At 45.6% G+C, this 13,739-nt stretch overlaps 1 protein-coding gene across 4 annotated transcripts in view; it reads right to left on the minus strand.

Moving 5' to 3' along the window:
* NKAIN4 (sodium/potassium transporting ATPase interacting 4) overlaps nucleotides 1–13,739 on the minus strand; it is a 53,216-nt gene that overhangs the window by 15,178 nt on the left and 24,299 nt on the right. For all 4 annotated transcript variants that reach the window (XR_012676302.1, XR_012676303.1, XM_075166713.1 and 1 more), the window contains exons 2-4: nucleotides 12,509–12,646; nucleotides 11,931–12,011; nucleotides 3,138–3,335 (exon numbers count right to left, since the gene is read on the minus strand). Coding sequence is in view for 2 of the 4 variants with exons in the window: in XM_075166713.1 (XP_075022814.1) it covers nucleotides 3,138–3,335; nucleotides 11,931–12,011; nucleotides 12,509–12,646 (417 nt within the window). In the remaining 2 variants the exon portion in view is untranslated. The remainder of the gene's footprint in view (nucleotides 1–3,137; nucleotides 3,336–11,930; nucleotides 12,012–12,508; nucleotides 12,647–13,739) is intronic.

Consider the following 13,739-nt stretch of genomic DNA (forward strand, 5'->3'; position numbering starts at 1 on the left):
AATGAGTTCTCTCGGTTGGGAAGACATTTCCAATTTCCATCCCATTCAATGGAGCCTCAGGAAAAGCCTAACCCTCCCCACTCCCAGAACTACCATATGGACAGCCCAGAGCTATGCCAGGTATTTCAAAACTAGAAATCACTCCTCTCCCTGCTGGCTGGCAAGTTGCGGAGATGCAAGATGAATCCTTGTTAAGATAAAAACAAAGCAGATTTCTTTTCTTGACAAACTAGTTGCTGTTGCATTTCCTAATTGGGTTTGTAGATTTAGTTTTACAGTGACATTTCTATAACAGTACAGACTTTAAGATGTTGTTACAATAAGCTTTTTCCTTCAATGTGTTCCATGCTAAAGCACTGAGAAAGATTTTCATACTGGGCCCTACAGCTACTTGTATCACGCATGGTGACTGATGCCCAAGCTTGATCACATTCCAGATTAGAGGAGTTGCTTTTGCCTTCAAGGAGAAGGCCCAAGCTCTGAGCAAGAGCAGACTGAGACCTTATGTATCTTCAAATGTATGCCCAGGAGCAGGATAATATAGTCAGAGGAGTCAAGATGACAACCAACACTGTGCTCACCATATGGGTTCAGGTTTGCTTTCCCTCTCCTTTGGCACGCGAGATTGAATGCGGTGAGCCTCACCCCAAGTACACAATACAGTGCACTACAGTTCCTCAACAGTCTCAAGGAACCGGTACTTCCAGAAAACAACTAAAATGTCCACAGCTGGGTACTGCATAGTTAAAGAACATGGTTTTTACACTACCATATCTGGAATAAAAAACCCCACACACCACAACAGAAACACACACACCCCCCTCCCAACCCCCCACCCCACAACTTCTAAAAACCATTAGGCAAAGCAAAAACCTACAGAAAGCACAATTTTGCCTGTCCCTTGCCCTTCTTAACAGGGAACTGACTATTCCAGTCTTAAACATGTGGCAGACAAGGAGGGAACTAGGTCATGTCCCTTGCTGCATCCCCTGAGCCTTCAAGTTCCTAGTCATGTTTTTTTGTGCTATCGATCTGGTCTCCCTGCCTGTCTGCAGCACAGTACCTGCCAGGCACTCTGGGGAAGGACAACAGCCTGTAATAAAATCTGCCTTAAAATGAGATAAAGAGAACAGAAAAAGATACTGGCAGGGATCAAAGAGTTTGACCCTCAGAGACTAAAAAGGGAGAGAACTGGCTGACTGTTTTCAGGCAAGGTCTGAGTGAGAAAGTGAAAAGGCTTGCTTTCTGCCTTACCTCAGCAAAGCAGAGAGGAAAAGCTCTATTTCTCCCACTACGTGACAAAATTATACGAGTATTTCAGAGCCAGCAGGAGTTACAAGCCTGTGGCTTCAATACTCTGCCTTCATTACAGGACAAGTAGAAATTTAGTTCACTCTGCATAGCTCAGCCCATACAGCTTTCTTGCATACAAGTATTTTAGCCTCATTTCCAGGGTTCAGGATTCAAGAATCCATTGCAACTTAAGTCTCAAGGAGAAGGAGAGAGAAAATATTTACCTAAGTCCTATTTTATCTTACAGTTCCCTCCTCTGTCTCCCCATCTGGCCCTTTGTGGCATTTTACAGATGTTCACAAAATATTGTCATGTGCCTTTGGGAAAAAGCAAAGGAGAAAACACTCCCAGAGACACAGACTCCTATATATTGGCGTGAACACTTAGCTCAAGGCCATGTGCCTAAGTTAGTAAGCTGCCATAAAACAAAGGTCTATCCCAAACAAACTCAGGATCATTTGTTGGCTGAACCTCTAGCCTGGGGCACAGGGGCTGGTGCCAGCTCAGGCATTTAGGAAGGTTGCTAACAGTGACATACTTCTGCACTTTAAAAGTCTGGGATGTTCTGACTTCAAAGTCTGTCAACCATTTCACCAAATTCAGGAACACCACCAGCTCAGCAGCATCAATCCCATCCCAGCTAACGGCCCTTTATAAAAGACAACAGGCTTTATTCTTCTGGATGCATAGGTTTGCCTTTCTTACACACATGCATTGAAGCGACTCTCAGACAGTTTAATGCAGATCATTCTCCCTGAAGGAGAACTAACCAAATATTAACAGCCAGCACACACGCCAGGGAGTCCATCCAACTCAGGAAACAGGAGCTTCTCTGTCTGCCTCTTTTTTGTGCCATGGCAAGAAAGGGGTCTGAGTCTTCCCCCCTCCCTGCAGTTCACTGGGTCACACAGATCATCCCAGCTAATAGGAAAGTTGTACCAAAAACATGCAGAGAAGCACTTGGCACTCCAGAAGCTTGGAATTTCTCTATTTGTTATCCTTTAACATTTAATCAGGGCAAGTTACCCTTCTTTAAGCCAAAACTGAAAGCTGAAACATGAACGTTTCACCAGTCCACTTAAAGCCGTTTATACTTAAAGCCATTAACCACAAAGTAACAAACCAAAGCAGATTAGAAAGATGTGGGCTGCTAACTCTAAGGCAGCTACAAAATACAACAGTACTGATGAAGTAAGGGGGACAATGGACATTTTGTTTCAGTTAATTTCACAGACAAGTGAGAAACAATTAATTAACAGTGAACATTAAGGACATTGAACCACTGCAGAGTACTTTAAAAAGCCTGTGGAAGACTCCGATGAGGACAGAGTTGATGAAAACATTTAGTGCATATATCTGAGGTGTCAGCAGAAAGAAAATACGCTGCTTTCTGCTTCCTTAAAGCTTCTTTCATTTTCTGGATATAGGGATCTTCTCCCTTTTATTTCTTCACAACAAATGTGCACATACGTACTTCGTCACCCATCACTAAGTCATGTGGAATAGGAGAAATCCTTCTTCAGAAGGGTCTCCGTCCTTGTCAAAACATGAATTTCCACACCCCGATAGGGATACAGAATGATTTGTTATTGTATGGTTGCATGTGATGCATTACTTCAGGTGTTAGTTTGCTGGTATCCATTTCCAATTCTTTCAAGCAATATTGTTCATAAGAGAGAACAGGAAAACAGACAAACAAAAAAACATTTAGGGAGGCTTTTGCAATCAGATGATACAAAATGAGGTGGAAAATATGAGCCAGTCTCTGTGCCTGGAAAAAAATAAAACCAAGCAGCATCTCCTCAACAATTGCTACCCCGCAGCGCTCTCAGCGATGTACTCACCGCGATCAGGATCTGGAAGGAGCTGTGCATGACCTCGATGTACCGATACTCCAGGGCACAGCCTATTACAGAGATGTAGGAATGGCTATCCAGCCCTTTGATGCCAGACATTGAAGCCTCCTTCCTTACACAGCCAGGACCATTTTCACTCCACCATGACTGGTGCCGGGAGATGTTGAATGTCAAGAGTTCACTGTCCTGAAGAGAAAAGTTGCCAAGAGATCTCCATTTACTATAAGAGTGTCTGATATGCTGTCAGCTGAAGGTCATATTAAAATCAATGGAAAACCTGAAATTTCCAAGATCCCCACCCTCAAGAAATGATAGCACAGATCAAAATATGTTGGCTTGATGTTCCTTGTAAGTATTTCACATGCAGGCTTCTGTGGTGGGAACCATTTCTGAGGCAGTCCTGCAGCACTCCAACAAAGCTATTTCACCATCATGTAGCACACTTCAGAAACAGGACTGAGCAGCTTCTAAATAAGAAAGAGTTTCTAGGCTGCAGACCCAAGAACACTTTGTTAGTGGTTCCTGCACCAAGAAAAGAACCCTCAAGTTTTGGGTTTGGGAGATTAACCTTGCAAATCTGGAAGAAAAAGGAAAACAAGGCAGCACTAAGCATCCTGACAGAATCATGTGTTACGGGTATGCTCCTCCCAGCATGGGAGGTGACACAGATGACTGAGAAATATGAACTTCATAACCCTAAAGTGAGTTTCAAAACCCAACAGATCTTCCTCTGTTCCTAACTTTTAACACACTTAACAAGTTCCCTTACCATTTCTGTCTGATTTCCTTCCACACTCTTCACATATGGTGCTTCTACATCTTCTGTTGACCTGACACACTGTCAGCCTCAGGTGAGATTACCCAGCTGAGCTGACCTCAGTGATGATTGCAGCTTCTTGCAAACCCTTCCCCAGCAATTCCTTATCATCTCTATCCCTGAGAGAGGCTTTTTGTTTTGCTCTTCTCATCTTTGCAAGGTCAATAATTTAAACCACACCATTGTGGGGGTTACATAGTGAAACACCACACAAGTAGTACAGGAATTTGGTATGCAACCAGGGGCTCATTTAAAAATGACACCACTTTCCTCACACTTTAGAAAAGAGTGGTACTTGCTGTAGTACCCAGGAGAGCTTTGGGATTTTGAGCTTACAGGACATGGCAGCCCTCCCTGCAGACGGTAGAAGACAAACTCAGAACCGGCTGAATAGATCAGCTGCATCGCTCACAGATGAGTGCGAAGTGCTGGGTGCCCCAGCAGCCCTCACTCTGATGCAGAATCAACAACCCCTTTTGACCACAAAACAAGGTGAGGAGTTGGAAGTTTTATTCTGAAGGATAGATTATAAAATTCTCAGGCAGACAATCTATGTGTCTCTACAGAGTAGAAATAGGTACTGGATATACACACCCCACCTAACCATTACTAAAAGTTTTAGCACCTATCCATGTACTACTTCACACTGCTCATGCCAGGGTCCTGCACAGTCCCTATAGGAAAGAAGTGGCTCCCACAACAGCAGCAGTCAGAGCTTGGGGCATTCACACCTCCTAACATGGGAAACCTCATGTGGCAGCTCCTTTGCCTCAGCTCCCCGTAGAGTCAAGAGGGAAAAACAGATTTAGAGCAGCTAATCCGGGCTCCTGCTCTGAATTACCCTCTGGAGAAAGGACTTGTCTCCACTGCCAAGACAGGGAGCCTAGCCAGGTAGTCCTGTAGATACACTTTTCTACGTCCATGTTTGTATCCAGGGGCAAACTTGAGTTACAAGAGCAGAAAATTTGAATGCCAGCCAGAAAACCTGTGAATAGAAACCAGGTGCCCCACTATACACATTGTGTAGGTACCCTCCACTCCACCACAGATACTCAAAAACAGTCTGCAGAGCTGTTACTAAAATATGCTGCAGGAAGCACAGGTTAAGAAATGTGGACAATTAAGTGAGAAGACACCTGCCAAACTCCTGACATAATCACCACAACAGATGGAATGTGTTTTACAGTAGATGGAGGAGGGCACAGAGATGAAGTGCACCAGTGCAAAAGCAGCCTGAATACCAAAGACAATAGGGAAAACTCTATTAACAGTTGGGAGTTTAAAGGGAGCTGTCTGCATTTTAAAGGCTATGGGGAATAATTATTAGATTGGCAGCTACAGGATAATGCACACAGTGCAAGTTGCTGTGCTATCTACATTTCTAGAGACAGTTTTCTCTTCCACCTTCTCACAATTTTGGCAGAAGAGGCTTTGGCTTGCTCCCTCTGGTGGGCATTGCTCTTCAGTGGCCCACAGATATCTCACATATCGACCAAATCACATCTTTTCTGCAAAGCTTGTTCTTTCTCTCCAAGGTTTGCAGGTTCTGAGACACATGGATCTTCCCCACTAAAAGCTTTTCCTCCTGGAGACAGCCAGCCCTCCAAGCTGCTGTGCTCTTCTCACAAGCCACTTGCCACTTTGGTTAGGGAAGGAAAGAATCATCTTTCTCAAAAAAAAAAAAGACTCAATTCCTGTTTCTTTGCCTGGGGCTTCCCCCAATTAGCACAGAAACAAAGCTGTTCCACAGGGCACCACAGGATCTACTCTTAACCTCGGTCCCCAGGGCTTCCCTCTCCCAGCTCACAGATGGTGCCTTCCCAAACCTTCTGCCTCACTGATGCAAAGAGCCCCTTCAGTGCCTCCTCTACGCCTTACAGAGGCACCTATGTGTATTTGGCAAAGTAAGAAACAGGCTGCTTTCCTTCTTGAATCTCCCTTTTGTCAGTCTTTATAGAATTGGCTTTGGCTTAACTTTGCTGCAGAAGCTGAACTTGCTTGTGAATTAAGCCTGAAAAAGCAGAACAGGTGCTGGGCTGGAGGTAGGCAGGTGGAGGAACAGGAGGTCCTAAGCAGCACTCACTGCTTTTTGCTTATAATCACGCTCCAGCTCTGCGCAAAAAAAAAATTATACTTCAGTTAAGAACAGATTGGAAAAACTGAGCACATTTGGATTCTAAAAGCACCACAACGACTCATGAGCCATCCATCTCACAGATGTAAAATGAATACTGATTGCACACTGGGATTGTGGATGCCCTCGCGTTCACAGAGACACCTTTCTGAACAAGCATCTGTCTGGAGCACTGCAGGGCACGAGGACAGCATGAATGAAAGGGTTTCAACATCCAAAGCAATGCCGTTCCTTTGCTTGTGTGCCTGGCTGGATGTCCTCAGAGGATATCTGCACTGATGGGGCACAATAAAAGAGCATTCAAGAAAATCACTTAATTGACCTCCAGTTGCTCAGTGCTTGCAGGGAGACTGGGAAAAAAAAAATCCCAGGATGTCTCCTGCGGTTTGCCAGCTTCATTTGCAATGAGAGGGTTGAAGAGAAGTGAAACTACGAAATAGGAACAGCACACTAAAATCAGGAGAAAAGAACTAGTCGCAAGAAAGTTTAGGAAACAGCTGTTTCCCAAAACCTTTCTGCAATGCATTTGAAGTCTAAATATACTGAAATACTCCCAAAAGTGGTATGCAGGTCGGAAGATGTTAATGAGTCCCAGAAGTGAGCAAGCCGTGCTGTAGGGAGAGAGAACGATCTGTGTGTAACTGCACTCCCCCTTGTTTCTTGACAGGCTGCTATTTGAAGGGCTATCGCTTCCTCTTTAACCTTCAGCCTGAAGAGAAATATGAGCAACGAGTGATACGAGCTCCTTCTCAGGAGCATGTTGAAGGCCAGCCAAAAAAAATCACATACCACTCTGAACTGTTGTAGCACCTGGTTGCCATCCATTTGCCATCAGTGTGAGAAGGAAGACAACAGCACTAAAACAGTAGTACCTACATTTTACAGAGTCTATTTTCTGCTGCCAGCCTCACCCCACTGTGTCCCACGGGGAAGCTCACACCTACCTCTGACACCCACAGACCCAGCTGTGTTCATTTTCTAAAATAGTTTTCTGAAAGCAGTTTGAAATTATTTTCCAAGGGATGCTATCAGGGATGGGTTTATTTCTTGTTGTTAACAGCCTTCTGAACCACCTCCCCCCAAATTTCCTTAATTACCAGGCAAGCCAGCACTATAATGAGTCTGGAAACAAACTGAACCCTGTATGGGAGCCCCCAGAGCTTGACAGCAGAATCATTTTAAATCTTTTCAGCTGGAAACATTTCTTATCAAAATAGGAAATATAATGTTTATCTTTTAGTCATGTGTGCTGAATAGCTGTATCACCCTGAGACAACAGAGAAGCACTTTCATTGTCTCTCAGCAGGCTTGTTGACAATGCCACAGCATTTAAAGGCCAAATCTCAAGCTTCCAATTTCTAAATTTAGGTGGGGTTGAGGGACAGTTGTAATTACACATGCATTTATCCATCCTCCTCACGGTATTTTCTCGAAGTACAAAGTCATCCCAAGATGCCATCCAGATTCTCTGGAATACAAATAAACCCCCATTTGACTAATAAGGGCTGCTTCATTTCAAGATGAGATTTAGATCACCACCGCGGCTCTGGAATCAGATCAAAGCACTGGGTAGACAAGAGAGACTATAAAGGAAGGGTAAAAAAAAAGTCACCATTCCAAGATGAATAATTCCAGAATGGAAAAGGTAAAGGAATACATTGAAATACACAACACCACTTCCTCAAACCTCTCTGAACATTTCTCAAGTACATGATGAAGAGTCAATCAGCATGGCAGCTGGACAGACAGATGCTCATATGTCTTAACAGCAGGATTTTAATAATTAACTCAGACTGGGGGGTTGCAGGAGGGACTGTGTTTCACACTCAAGTGGGCAGGGACAAGCTTAACATGTTATTGCAAGCACAGCCTAGAAACTTCAGAGATAGCTCCCAAAAATTCACCTAACCAAGTGGCCAGATGGACAAAGAGAAAAGAGGGAGATGGAACAGGAACAGAGCAGAGAAGGAGGAACAGCAATCTGGAAATTCGGCTGTGAGCCCGACCACAGAGCAGTGGTACAGCACTTTCGGAGAAGCTGCATTTCCCCCAGATGCTGCAAGTGTGCTCAGAACTGTGAGCAGAGCAAGTCAGCAAGGCAACGCTGCCAAAAGCCTCTCAGAGGCACATCACCATCTCGCCGCCAGTGCTGAGAGCAACCCTTCAAACCCAGATTGCTGTATCCCTTGCCTGCTCATTGGCAAAGCACTCACAGGAAAGCTGGCATAGGCTATACGCTCAGGGAGGCCCTTGTGGCAACAAGGGAAGTGCTTTCTTAGGCACTTATGCTGATCCATGTGTATCTGGCCACCTAATGAAGCTCTGCTCTGCCATATTTCACACTCTTATTCCTACTAAGAAAAGATTACAAGATTAAAAAAAATGACAGGATAGAAATATAGAAATCAGGCCAGTGTAGCTCTTCCAAGAAGTAGAGAATAGACTCACAGAGCAGGAGAGAGCATTTTCCTTTTGGAAAAAAAATAATTCAGGGTAGTTATAACTAGTGGTTAGGAGGCAGATGGTTAGTAAGTAGTTATAACTACCCTGAGCAGGGCTGGCCAGCACAGCCATTCTCAGGGTTTCCATGGCCAGGAGAGAGCAAGTACTGCTGGAGGAGAAGCACTTTAGGAAAAGATGTGAAAGATCGGAGGGAAGAGAGGATGAGAAGTGGTGGGCAGACAACCCAAAGGAGGAAAGAGTCAGGGGAGAAGAGATTGCTTGGTAAATAAAAGTGAACAGCCAGCCCCCAAACTGCAGTTCAACAAACATGCACCTAGCAGTCCATATTCTACTGACAGAGTTTATAACTAAGAGATAGTCTCTTAACCCCTTTGCCAGATTGCTTATGGGCTGACATGGGACCTCACCTCACAGACCCCACAGCCGTGGTGCCCCTGGTTTCTGTTCTTTAGATCAGCTGGGCACCCAAAGCAAGGGGGGCATAGGAACAAGTGCCCATGCTCACCTCAGCCCTGTACTGCACGTCCCTGTACTCCCTCACCACTGTGAAATCAGATCTAGGCACCAGAACACAAAGAATTATTTGCAATAAGTGCACATAACCATTTTCTCATTTTTTCAATTCTTCAGGCTTTTCCTAAAGTTGCTACAGCAGAAACACTTGGACCCTTTCCCCCCTTTCTCACCCCACCTGAGTTATCACCTGTCCCAGTTGCACTGGGCTGTCATTACCAGCCACCAAGTTAACAAACTCCATTCTTTCTAGCTCACTGCCCTTTCTGCATTTTGTCATTATAAATTAGCTAGCTGCTGACAGAGATCTCCCTGGCAGGCTGCCCTTGTCAGGAATACAGAGGGGCGAGCACAGCACTGGCAGGAACGCTCCTCTCCCACTCCCCCAGCTCTCTCCCACAGGCTTACCAGGAATCACAGAGCCAACAGCACCTGCAGACCTTCCTCAGAGCTACCAGCCCCTTAAGGGGCTTGCACAGGAACACAGCCCTGTCTGAAACACTCCCCAGCATGTTCATGCTTAGTCTAGTAGTTAATGAGTTAGTGTTTACCTGGCCAGCTCCATCAGCCTCACTCCACCAAAGCTCTTCTTCTAATATTTGCAATCTACCTGCTTACTGCCAGGCTAATTGCAAGCTTTGACTTTGACTTCTTACTAGGAACTAAAGGACGGCTTCCTCCCAAGGCCCCTGAGGGCACACAGAGGTACCTGCTCCTCTGCAGCACTGCTGCCCTAAACCCCCAGCTGATACTGCCCTGCCCTTGCCCCCTCCAAGGGCCTGTTCAACACACGTTCATCCAAGCCCAGGTGTCCTTCTGGGGTCTGATCCCAAGACTACAGGGATCAATAAGACTCTGCAGATGTCAGCTGGCTTTGGGTCAGGTTTCTAGAGATGCAGCGGGAGAGCAACACTGCTCTTGAGTCCAGCCTGCAAAGCATCACACTGTCCTACAGAAACCTTAATTCCCATTTCAAGTGTATCTTTTGTTCTCATGTGGAAGTGAGGTTTTGTTTTGCCATTACAAAGACCCAAATAACTTCAGATAAAGGGGAGAAGGAGGAAAGAAAGCAGCATCATAAGTTTTTCTTACAAGACAGCCTTTTTAAGTGAAAGTAACTCATTAAGAACAGAGGCATGAATTTCTCATTGCCGCTCTAGAGGGAGGGCCACTGAGTTGATAACTTACACTGCAGCCCAATTCTATAAAAAAGTCCCCAATCAAAAGAACGATCCTGTAGGCTAAATAAAGGTTCCCTGTGTGCTGGCTTTGCTAAAACGAGCCACAGCACAGAGCAAGGTTATGAGATGAAGCTCCTCTTGGAGCTTGGAGAAAGTGGAGCTTGCCATGCTGTTTGAATTGCAGAACAGAGCCTGACATGTTGCAGGGCAGGCCGGGATTAGTAAACACAAGCAATCAGCTGGCTGGAAGCAAACACTAGCTGTCAGAGAAGCTCCCAGGACAGTTTATCAAGCCAATATTTCCTCCACAGAAGGAAGCTTTTAAATAGTTACGTAAAATTCTTTTTTAGTTGGTCACAGTCAACACCGAGATCATCTCAGGCTGAGCTTTCAGACCATGAGTAATCACTGTTTTGGGCAAGAACTCTCTCAAAGTTTCTGTGGATAATTGAGAGGAGAAATGGGGATTAATTGAGCAATTCAGAAGTTACATTTTCTTATCTGCAAAGGATTTATGCTGTCACTCATGACTTGCTGTAGGCCTGATAAAAAAAACATAGTGCAGTTCCAATTATGACTGCAACTTAGATGTATGACCTGGGAATTTAGGCCAGATGTAGAGTGCTCCGAAATGAACCTGTATCCTGTAATCACTCCGAGTCTGCTAAGCTACAGCAACACTTAGTAATTCATTGCTTACAGACCAGGCTTAATTTAGGGCCTGCCTCCCATTTTTCTTATTTCTGACTCACCCCTCATTAAGCAGACAGCAATACTTAACTTATCCAGCCTTCAAAGAAGCTTCACATATTAACTTACAACACCCCTGGCTAAGAGCCATGAATAACTACCACTGTATTTAAGAAGGAAAACTTAAGACAGGGAAGCCACATCACCTCTGAGCCGCATCCAGAGGAGATGCACCAGGCTCCCCAGCATCCCTCTGGTTTGTTCTTTGTTCAGCAGAGAGAAAAGCCTCTCCCAAAAGGTGCAACAGGAAATACTTTACCTGGTGTGGCCCCAACCAGATACCTACCCCTGCTGCTGAAGTTCATTAGGTCTTTAACAGGACCAGGAGGCAAAAAGATATCAAGAGCTGGTCGGGTATGGAATTACAGCAAAGTCCTTGGTCCAAGCCAGCCCAGCCAGACTGAGTCCCTCCAGCAGCTCTTCCCCAGGACAGGCTGGCAGAGAGTGCACGCTCACTGCTGCGGGAGGGCCTTCCCCTCCAAGCCTTCTTCCCAAGGTGTTACCAGACCACAAGAGGATCAGCTGTAGTTAGCTCATAGCCTTCCTCAGCCACCTCTGCACCATGGCTGGGAATTAGCCCCCAAACCCCATCTCCCCTCAGGATGGCTCTGCTGCCAGCCTTGCTCTCACCTTTAGAAAGCACATACGCTTTACCTCCTATGAGAGCAGGGCTTATTCCAGCCACCACCTGCACTCACCAGAAAGGACTCCAGGAATCCGTGTTAGATCCTCATTTTTACCATACAACAAGCAGTACTCCTCCATCCCCTAGTAAGGCAGCCCTCTCCAAAGGCAAGAAGGCAGGACCTGCTCCCAGGCAGCCCCCTGCCCCTCACCATAACCACCCCCTCCCTCATCTCACAGCTAAACTCCATCCCCCTTGTTGCAAAGCCTGGGCACTCACCCATAAAGCTCCTACTCACCTTTGAGAGCCCTCCCACTTCTAAGTAAAAGCAGATGATGAAGATGTTCCAGGTGACCCAAATTGCAGTCCAGATGGCATACTAGAAGGGAATCGGGGGGAGAGAAAGAAGCAATGAACATTAGGAAGTCAGTGGAATTAGTTTATATATATGTGACGCAGCTGGGGGCAGTTAAATGCCCTGAGTCAGCACTGCAATCGTTTTCTCTTCCCCTGTTTGTTTCCCATGTGCAGATGGTCCCTTGCCTGATTAGAGACAGAAGTTTGGAGGGAGTGGAAGAGCTTCTGCCATACCTTTGTCCAGCATCCAGTTCTCCCTGTCTGTTGTGCAGTATGTTGGTGTTACTTTGGTACCAGTAATAATTATCTGATATTTTCCAGGTTTGGAGTAAGTACGGTAAAAGTGCAGCACACTGAACAATGTGTTCCTAAGCACAGCACCTCCTGCTAAAATTGTTTACAACACTCATGCCTGATTTCCCAAGGGCTTTACTCAGTTCCTCATCACTTGCCATATCCCACCAGAGCAAAGGCTGCGAAAGGCTTTGAACGGCTCTGAACAAAACAAACATTACTTACCACCACTATGTAGCGAGGTCTATACTGAATAGTGCCAAACAGGCCAAGGATAACGATGATGATGTGGAGGAAGTTGGCTAGGATAGGGGCCCACTGGTATCCCAGGAAATCGAACACTTGCCTCTCTAATGCAGCAAGCTGGAAGGGAGAAGGAAAAGGCGAGTTACAGCTTCTGGGCTCATGTTTATTCTCAAGGTTTTGACACGCTCCCTGAGCAAATCACTGCAGCAGCTGAAGATGTTACTCCATTCCCAAAGCAATTTACTGCCTATGAGGCAGGTCAGTAGGACAGAACATGTGTCTACACGCCCCCCCTTCCACTCTGGACTCATCCCATCTCCTCCGATGGCTAAGCTAACGCAGACCAGCGAGCTCCAGCGCCTGTGTGGGGGCACGTCCTCCGTTCTGTGCACTTTGTGATGGGGAGGTGGCCCTGGCAGAGGGCAGAGGCGAGCAGCGGGACCGTAACATCTTCAAAGGCTGCAGCAGGACTTTCAAGAGCTTATTTGTCAGAGCCTTCAGCATCACTCCATCATTCCTGACACCTCTCACGTTTCTGCTCTCCAGCACACATCCATCAAAGTGAGAGAGAGGAGGAAACTCTCTCCTCCACCTTCGCCCCACAGAAAATGCTGCCAGCCAGCAAAGAAATTCTGCAAACGCATCGGTTTTCCAGGAGGACAGGCTGTGTTCCTCTCCCGCACTAATAACATGGTTCAAGGCTAGTACTATGTTCTAGAAATATAACTCCATTACTGTTGAAGTCCTGGGCCTGATTTTCAAATCATATTTGCATAAAGATGTGCTTTTCTTCTGTAGCCATCATCTGTCTATCAGCAACAACTGGTCACCTGGATCTGAACTGCTGTGTTACACATGCAGCTGAAAGAGCACAATAAACATGCAATTTACATTCCCACAGCCTTTAAATATTATGTCTCTAGGTGAAACAGTGAGTGGAAGGCGCAAAACGGTTCCTGCAGGTTTTTGCCCAGTGCCCGGCCTCATGCAGAGAGATCTTCTCTTTGCTTGTCTTCACTAACGCAACGCAACCAACTCCCCCCGTTGACCAGTGACTTTGCTAGTGCTAAGGCACAGCAGGAGATTTCCCTGTCAGGGTAAGATTTCAAAGTCTGTTTAATTATCATAGTAGTATGCTGGGATTGCATTATTGCATTCCATATTTATTTTCACTTAAGAAATGATTACAATTTACCATTGATAGTTAATA

The sequence above is a fragment of the Calonectris borealis genome, chromosome 17 (genome assembly GCF_964195595.1).
Source record: "Calonectris borealis chromosome 17, bCalBor7.hap1.2, whole genome shotgun sequence".
Classification (NCBI taxonomy): domain Eukaryota; kingdom Metazoa; phylum Chordata; class Aves; order Procellariiformes; family Procellariidae; genus Calonectris; species Calonectris borealis.